Raw genomic sequence first — 9,322 nt, 5'->3', positions numbered from 1 at the left:
TTAGGGTATTAGGAAGAAGCACCGGCACAGGTTAACTAGAGGCTGTGAGAAACTTCCTGTGATGGAAATTCAAGTGCAGGTTAGACAAGGTTTGCATTAGATTATCTTGAGGATTTCTCCAGACCTATTTTTGTATGCTGTGTCAATATTCTGGCAGATTCTCTGCACTGAGGTAGGGATATGTATTTATCCCTCTATATCCAAATTACCCCACCAACAGACAGATCAAACAGGTGATCTGATGCAGTCACTTAACATGCTTTACTGACCACAGGAAAGCTTTGTTAAAACCCGAAAATGAATATTTTGAAAACATTTTTTTAGATTTGGAAAGCCCCTCTTATGGACACAGCTGCAGTTCACAGGTCTACTACTACACTCATACTGTAATGCAGTTCATTTTATACTAGGATGTATGGGCATTCTTATGGTCACACTTATCTCCTTGAAATAGGGAAAAGAAAATTCTCTGAAAATGTGTAATATTTTATAAAATATAATTTACTTCTATAACATAATAGGTTGTATCTTTGCACATTCTGAGTATATACAAAAGGCACATACATCACAAGGACAATTGTACTTTCTATTTAATAGTAAAAGAGTGTTGTACTCTGTATACATAAAACAAAATGTATGTCCCTATGTAATACAAATTTGTATACATGTTCAAACGTATACCGTGCAATAGATGCATTTCTATGTATACAGAATACACAACTCACAAACTACAACAAACATATATATATATATATATAATTCCTTAGACTTCACATTAAGTTTTAGCATAAACCTATGTTCCAAGTCAGTATTCAACAAAGGTAAAAAAATAGCGTGAATAAACAAATTCAACAGTTTGTTTAAAAAAATCAGTATCAGCTGTGAACAGCAATATTTCACATGTATGGAGCCCAGCCCATGTACATCTGGCAGAGCAGATTCTCATCACTTGCTTCTTGTATGAGATAGTGGACGTGTCCTTCAATAGACAAGGGCAATCCTTTTATCCTGTTTCGAGTCTTAATCACACCTTGCAGCCGCTGTTCTATATCAAGGACATGGGTCTTAGCCTGGAAACAAGGAAAAAGAAAAATTAAAATGTTAAATATCATTTTTTTCACATTTTTAAATGAAACAATTCTTGTTTTGCTGAGTCTGCATTTACTCCAAATCCCAAATATGAAAAAAAGAGAGTGAATCATTCTCAAGAACTGGAACTTACCATTCATTTTATGGCTAGAAATTTAGAAGAGACTGAATAAGCTATTATGCAAGCCATTGACACAGGTAGTAATTAAATATGTTTTAGCTAAGCAAGTCCTTTCATCATCATAAAACACGTACGACTCAAATACCTAGTGTGTTTACACCTCAACTGAAGCATTAGCTTCAATTTGGTTAGTATAGGTCACAACAGCAATCAAAATGCAGGGGGCTTCCGTGCAGGCTGTACGATCTGCTAGGATCCATGCATATGCTGCTTGATAACCAATTTTACTATCTTGGAGTGGCATATAGTTAGGCATGTACCTGTCCCAACAAAATCAAATGGCAGCTAGTTGTTCTGGGCACAGATCTCCCATAGAACAAAGCCTGACACTGTTGCAAACAGGTCTATGCTAAGGCCTCACCTAGAGGATGCAGTCTTTGGTCTTCCCCATAGCATTCAAACCAGAAGTGCATGTTAAGGGTGCCTGCCTGACTGTTCTGAACGTAGTTCTATCACAGGAGGCTTACCACAGAAAACAAGTTGTGGTATCCCAGAACATAACTGCTTTCTGAAACAGGAGAGAAGACCTTACTTTACTCTAAGCAGCATTACTCTGGTGCACCTCTGCACTTTCTTTGGAGACCAAAGGTCTTGGCCATGAAATTCTTCATTGTAAGCACCATCTGTTTATATAAAATTCCATTTAGTCAGATCTCTCACTTGGATGACCTCAGATTTGGAAAGCTAATACTTTTTACCATTTCCATGAGGTGCAAGGTGCCTTAAGGCAGTTCAAATAAGAATGCAGATTTAAAAGCATTCTTGACGGAGCTGACCTTTAAAGAGAAAACACTGCTCAACTTTAACTACAGCAAAGCCAGTGCTCTACTGTAATGTACTTTTAACATAGTATTCCCTGCATTATTTCCTAGCTTTAAAAAAATGAAACTGGAAAAACACCTGGAAGTTCCATTATATAGCAACATATAGAAATACACTTGGTTCATCAACAGAGTTGGAAACTTTAGATGGCATACACAGACCTCTGCCACTTGACCTAATGGAGCAGCTGAGAGCAACAGTAGCCTGTCATCTTCTATATGCTCCTATCTTTTACCACTAACTTTGCTATTCCCAGAACTGCAATTACAAGCGAAGATGGGCTCAGCCTAGTTTCAGAGTAGAAAATATTGGATTTGAACAGAGAGCTCAACCAGATAACACTTGCAGTCTCTTCAAACCCTACAGTTTTATAATTCAGCCTTGGGCTGAAGCATACCCAATGTGTACAGAATCCTTTAGGAAGTTAAAGTATCAACATTTAAGACATTGCTATTGAGAACTTTTGAATTTTGATTTTTTGTCATGGGCTTATAAACTTAGTGAAATATGGGCAAATTTTCAGACAACAAAAGGCATATCCCTGAAACAAAAGCTATCCACCTACCAAATTCCAAGTTGTGCTTTCAAAACCAAAATTGTAGAGAATGTTTCTAACATAGGCAAAACAAAATATTTTCCCTTAGACCTGCACTTAGAAATGGATGAACCACTTTGGATGAAGTTTTCCAAGAACAGCCAGAGGAGAGACCTGGCACAGAAAATTTCAGCCTGAATAATGCTCTATTTTATTCACATACCACACATCAGGCTCCTTCTGTCACCACCATTTTTCCTCCCCCTGCTGCTCAGTGAACAGCTTACTACCAATTTGGCAGTGGCTGCAAAAGGGTTAAAGCTGTAGCTGTTGGCCCTGCAGCGGGGGGAGGAGTGGCACTGATGGCAGAACTCCACCCTTGCTCCACATGGTTGGAAGGGTCAGCCCCAGGTGTACTCTGGGTACTCTGTACCTCTGAGTTGGTGCAGAATAGTCTCTGCCAAGACTAGTTTATACTAGGTAAATGATGATAACAATACTCCTTTATCAGTTAAGAGTCACTGATGATAGAAGCAATGAAAAAACTTGATAGGTATAGATCAGGGACAGGCAATTATTTTGGGCAGAGGGATGCTTACTGTGTTTTGGCAAGCCATCAAGGGCCGCGTGACAGGCAGCCCAGGGCAGATAAATATTATTTTTCTAAATTTTTTAGGGGCGCCACGGGCCGGATAGAATGGTCTGGCAGGCCACATCCGGCCCCCAGGACACATTTTGCCCAACCCTGGTATAGATAGTGATAAACTTACCATCACTATGCCATTTAGAAGGCTGGGCAGCATGTTGGAGAAAGGCATGAACCCTATATAAACGAAAGCTTTCTAATGTTGTTGACACTGGTGAAGAACTAGAAGGTCATAATTTTTTTCAGTACATATAGAACCTTAGAAAATGATACTAAAAAGGTACAGTATGTGTTAACAACATTTTCTATAGTTTCACTATACTTAAAGATAGAATATCAGAAAATAAATCATTTGTTAAAAAGGCTAAAATAGGTTTAAAAGAAAAACATGAAAGTAAAGCTTTCCTTGAATATGAACACAATTTCTGAAACCTATAGATACTGTTGTGCTTGAAATAATTAACAGTAGTTCAATAAGTAAACCAAACTTCTTGCAACTCACCTTTTCATTGACAACTTCCCCAGTTTCATTCACCTGTGTTTTTGTATTACCTTTCACTGGTTTACTCCATTCCACAAGAGGATCATGGAGAAAAGTCTTCAAGACGCTAAATACAAACAAAGGAAAGCTCAATGTTTAAATGTTTAAACAAACACCTTTATGAAGTGAAATAAATTTTCTGGTGATTATCAACTTCAGTTTGTCAAGCACAAGACTTTCTCTCTCTGCTAAAATAAAATACTGCTGCTTGAATTTCATATTAATTTGTAATTCTATTTTTCTAGAGCAAAGCAAAATCTTAAAAATAAAAGGCCAGCTATGTTAAATGTCTCTACCTCCTTTGTAGTCATCTTCACAACATCAGTACTAATAATTTCACAAAGATTAACCTTGTCCATTACCTGATCAGTCATAGGCAAAGCACACCCTTTAACCAGTATTTTAAATGGGCTCCTATATCACCCGACAGCAGGTTTTGCAATAGGAAACACTGCATCAGTAAAATTTTCAAGAGGCTCTAAAATAATGTTTTTAGTTAGGAAAATACACATTAATGCATTACACTGTCTGGAAAAAAATGAGTACATCTTTTCATGCATCTTTGGTAAGGAATTTATACTTGCTCTCAAGTTAGTGCTAGAATGAGTCAGTATAAGCAGTTTTACCATTAGCAGTCTACAGAAACATGACCTATGGAAATATAAGGACACTAAAGAGGAGGTGATCCTCCCCCTCTATGCGACGCTGGTCAGGCCGCAGCTGGAGTATTGTGTCCCGTTCTGTGCGCCCCATTTCAGGAGGGATGTGGACAACATGGAGAGGGTCCAGAGGAGGGCCACCCGCATGATTCGGGGACAGCAGGGCAGACCCTACAGTGAAAGACTGTGGGACTTGAACCTATTCAGCCTCCACAAGAGAAGGCTGAGGGGGGACCTGGTGACCGTCTATAAGCTCACTAGGGGGAACCAGAAGGGTTTGGGGGAGACGCTGTTTCCCCTAGCCCCCGCTGGCATAACAAGGAGTAATGGGCACAAGTTGAGGGAGAGGAGGTACAGATTGGACATCCGAAAAAATTACTTCACAGTTAGGGCGGCTAGGAGCTGGAACCAACTTCCAAGGGAGGTGGTGCTGGCCCCTACCCTGGGGATCTTTAAGAAGAGGCTGGATACTTACCTGGCTGGACTCATTTGAGGCCCGTTTTTGTTTTTAGGGTGAGTGTTTGTTTTTTGTTTTTTTTTTTGGGTTGTCCTCCCGCCCTGGCGGGGGGGCGGGCTAGAAGATCTATTAGGTCCCTTCCGACCCTGAAACTATAAAGAAAAAGAAAGCTGAACCTGAATCTTCTCCAGACTCCTAATTTGTATTACAGTAAATCTATCATGGACAAAAAAGTGGCAGGTTGAACATGCAGCAGCAGAACACAAAAACAACAACAAAAAGGAATTCTACCCTAAGCCTCATTGCTTCAGCTCAGAATGAGTCAAATTATGGTATCCTTTACAAAACAAAACTCTTTCTGATTAAACTGAAATTTTGTATGATTTAATTGACTCCATGCTGCAAGTACAGACTGTTGTTTATAAAATACAATGTTTACTCAAATCCAAGACAAGATCACCTCCCCCCTCCCCCACCACATTTAACAAAGCTGGGGAAAAGCCCCTTGTCTTGGATTTAAGTACAAAGTAGCACGGGGGCAGCTGCTGCCTGTTCCACTGCTGCCTCTGCACCACCACCACCTCCCCTTGCTCCATCACCAGCAGGGCTTCAGCCCTGCTTCAGCTCAGGGCACAGAGCATGTGCTTGCTCCAGCTCCCACCTGGTCCAATAACAGCTGTTTTGGCGAAAGCAGCAGCAGCTCTGGATGGGCCCTGGAGTGTAGGCTGGAGCTGCCACCCAGCCAGGCTTGGCTAGAGCAAGTATGTGCTCCTTGCCCCGGGCTGGGGCTGGAGCAAGTGGTAAGCAGTCGGATGAAGAAAATGGGGCATATGTGGAGAGGCAGAGGTGGCATGGAACAAGGTATGACAGGGTGCAAGGTATGCCTGCCCCCCTACTGCAGTGGTGGTGGGGACAAATTTAAGATGACCCTCTGATAATTGGATTCTGTGTATGGAAAATTATAGTAAATTTATAAATTTTCCATATAAATAATCTAATTATTGAGGGGTTATCTTAAATTCAGTCATCTTGGATTTGGGTAAATAGAGTACATAGAAACCTGTATTAAGAGCCAGCTCTACTCTTATGCAGCTATTTATTTAAGTTTTTCAAGATTTTCAGTATTTTTGTTTGTTTCTTAAAAAGCCATATAAACAAGGCAGCATTGTTTCTGATGTTCCACTGGGTGATGCTACAAGACAGATTTTATCATATCTGTTTTGAAGGTATTTTATTCTTCTTTTGTACTCAGAATAAGAAACTGAACCCTACAATAATTTAGACATCCATATCTGTTGCCCCAGGACAAGCTTTAAAAATGTTCACAGGATAGGAAGTCCTAACAGTTTATCTCAGGACATGACAAAGTATATCTGAAGTTTTCCAGATAAATTCTTGGAGCATCCCAGGACATGTGACAAAAATACCTGGTTCCAGTCATAATTGGGGGTTAAGTAGCACATGGCTCCTTTATGGAGGGTATCTGGAGTATACCCCCATACTGAGTAGTGGGGTCAATGTGGAATGTGGGGCCACGCTAATCATATGCACGAGGCTGGGAGAGCACCCTCAGCAACAGAGGAATTCTGGGTGGACTGTATGCAATGTCGTGGCTCACCATGGTTTGAAATGCTGTTGAGTGGTAGGGCCCTGCCTAGTGAACTATGTGGTAAATCATGAGCCTTTTGGGTAAATCTCCCAGGGTTTTATTACACACCTAGTGAGAAAGTTTTTCCTAATATCCAACCTAAACTTCCCCTGCTGCAACTTGAGACCATTGCCCCTTGTTCCATCATCTGTCATCACTGAGAACAGTGTAGATCCATCCACTTTAGAACCACCCATCAGGTAGTTGAAGGATGCTATTAAATCCCCTTGCAGCCTTCTCTTCTCCAGATGAAATAAGCACAGTTCCCTCAGCCTCTCCTCATAGGTCAGATGCCCCAACCCCCTAACCATTTTCATTGCCCTCTACTAGTCTCTCTCCAATTTCTCCACATCCTTTCTGTCCAGTTTTGAGCCCTGCACTACATAGTACTGAAGATGTGGCCTCACCAGTGCTGAATAGAAGGAAAGAATCACTTCCCTCAAGCTGCTGGCAAGGCTCCTACCAAGTATGACTTTAGCCTGCTTGGCAACTACGGCACACTGTGGGCTCATGTTCAGCTTATTGTCCACTGTACCCCCCAGGTCCTTTTCTGCAGAGCTGCTGCTTAGCCAGTCAGTCCCCAACCTGCACCAGTGCATGGGATTGTTCCATCCTAAGTGCAGCACTTGGCACTTGTAATTATTGAACCTCATGAGATTTCTATTGATCCAATCCTCTAATTTGTCTAGGCCTTGCTGAATCCTAGCCCTATCCTCCAGCGTATCTACTACTCCGTCCAGCTTCGTGTCATCTGCAACCTTGCTGAGGGTGCTTTCCCTGGGGCACTCCACTTGATACTGGCTGCCAGCCAGACATTGAGCCATTGACTACAACCCTCTGAGCCCGATGATCCAGCTAGTTTTCTATCCATCTTACAGTCCATTCACCCAACCCATATTTCCTTTGCTTGCTTGAGAATGTTGTGGCAGACTGTATCAAAAATCTTGCTAAAGTCAAGATATATCACATCCACTGACCTCCCTGCATCCACATAGCCAGTCATCACATCATAGAAGGAAATCAAGTTGGTCAGGCATGACTTGCCCTTGGTGAATCTATGCTGACTGTTTCTAATCACCTTCTCCTCCAAGTGCTTAGAAATAGATTCCTTGAGGACTTGCTCCATAATTTTTCCAGGGACTAAGGTGAGGCTGATCAGTCTGTAGTTCCTTGGATCCTGCTTCTTCCCTTTCTTAAAGATGAGCACTATTATTTGGTCTTTTCCAATCATCCAGGATCTCTCCTAATTGTCATGAGTTTTCAAAGATCATGGCCAGCAATAGGATGCAGTTCAACAAGGACAAGTGCAAGCTGCTGCACCTAGGGAGAGGGACTCATCAGCACACCTATAGGCTGGGGGATAACCTTCTCAGCAGCACAGAAGTGGAAAGAGATCTTGGAGTCCTTGTTGACTCCAAGATGAATATGAGTTGTCAATGTGATGAAGTACTTAGCAGAGCTAACCACACTTTGTCATGCATTAGTAGGTGCATCACAAACAGACCCAGGGAGGTAATGCTTCCCCTCTATGTGGCACTGGTCAAGCTGCAGCTGGAGTACTGTGGCCAATTCTGGATGCCACAATTCAAGAGGGATGTGGATAGCCTTGAGAGGGCCCAGAGGAGGGCCACCCATATGGTTAGAGGCCTGCAGGTAAGGCCCTATGAGGAAAGGCTGAGGGACCTGGACCTTTTCAGCCTCTGCAAGATAAGTTGAGGGGGGAATCTCATGGCAGTATACAAATTCACCAGGGAGTGGGGGGCAGCAGGGAATAGGAAATGCTCTGTTTATCAGGGCACCCCTTGGAATAACTAGGAACAACAGACACAAGCTGATAGAGCAGGGGTAGGCAACATTTTTTGGCCGGAGCACCGAAAAACACCACAATGCCTACCTTGGAAGGTGCCGGAGTGCCAGCATGCCAGAAAAACAAAATGAGGGCAGGGGGTACATGGCAGGATGCCGTGCTTGTGACACAGTTTCCCTGCTGCTGGAGACCAGGCTGTTCCCAGCAGGGCTTACAGTGTCCCAGCTGCCTGCTGGGAGCAGCCTGGGCTCCCGGCTGGCAGCAGCTACCTAGAGCCGGGGCCAGCTGCAGCCGGGAGGCTGCAAACACCTGCACTGGGCTCCAGAGCCCCAGCATCAGCTCTGTATTGGCGTGTGCACGCATGCCTCAGACTGGACAGTGGGGGAGGGGTCCAAGGCAGCACAACCCCGGTCTCAACCCCACTCCCGGCACAGAGCTGGTGACTGGGCTCCAGAGCCCAACGCAGCTGTTTGTAGCCAGCCTGGGCTCTGGGCAGCTGCCGCAAGCAGTGGGCAGGCTGCAAAAAGCTGCGCTGGGCTCCACAGCTCTGGCATCAGCTCCGTGCTGGTGGCGACTGCGTGCACACCTCAGGGCAGACAGCAGGGCAGCGCAGCCTTCTCCAAGGTGCATGTGCAGTCACTTCCAGCATGGAGCTGATGCCGGAGCTGTGGACCTGGCACAGCTGTTTGCAGCTGCCCGCTTGCTGCAGCTGCCCAGAGCCCCTGCTGGCTACAAACAGCTGCGCCAGGCTCCGGAGCCCAGTCACCAGCTCTGTGCTGGGAGCGGGGTAGAGACCAGGACTGTGCTGCCTCAGGCCCCTCCCCCATCGCCCACTCTGAGGCACACTTGCATGTGCTGGTACAGAGCTGATGCTGGAGCCCAGCACAGCTGTTTGGAGCCTCCCGGCTGCCACCGGCCCTGGCTCCGGGGTGCTTCT

General features: G+C 44.0%; 1 protein-coding gene across 2 annotated transcripts in view; it reads right to left on the bottom strand.

Annotated features, from left to right (window-relative positions):
• Positions 1 to 513: 513 nt before the first annotated feature.
• ATR (ATR serine/threonine kinase) overlaps positions 514 to 9,322 on the bottom strand; it is a 75,295-nt gene continuing 66,486 nt past the window's right edge. Inside the window, exons 46-47 of one of the 2 annotated variants that reach the window (XM_014521606.2) lie at positions 3,776 to 3,881; positions 514 to 1,070 (exon numbers count right to left, since the gene is read on the bottom strand). In XM_014521606.2, coding sequence (XP_014377092.1) covers positions 897 to 1,070; positions 3,776 to 3,881 — 280 coding nt within the window. In that variant the 3' untranslated portion in view covers positions 514 to 896. The remainder of the gene's footprint in view (positions 1,071 to 3,775; positions 3,882 to 9,322) is intronic. The other variant, XM_025208462.1, reaches the window with a different exon arrangement.

This window comes from Alligator sinensis, unplaced genomic scaffold (assembly GCF_000455745.1).
Source record: "Alligator sinensis unplaced genomic scaffold, ASM45574v1 scaffold846_1, whole genome shotgun sequence".
NCBI classification, from domain to species: Eukaryota; Metazoa; Chordata; order Crocodylia; family Alligatoridae; genus Alligator; species Alligator sinensis.
This window is presented reverse-complemented; position numbering and strand designations above follow the sequence as displayed.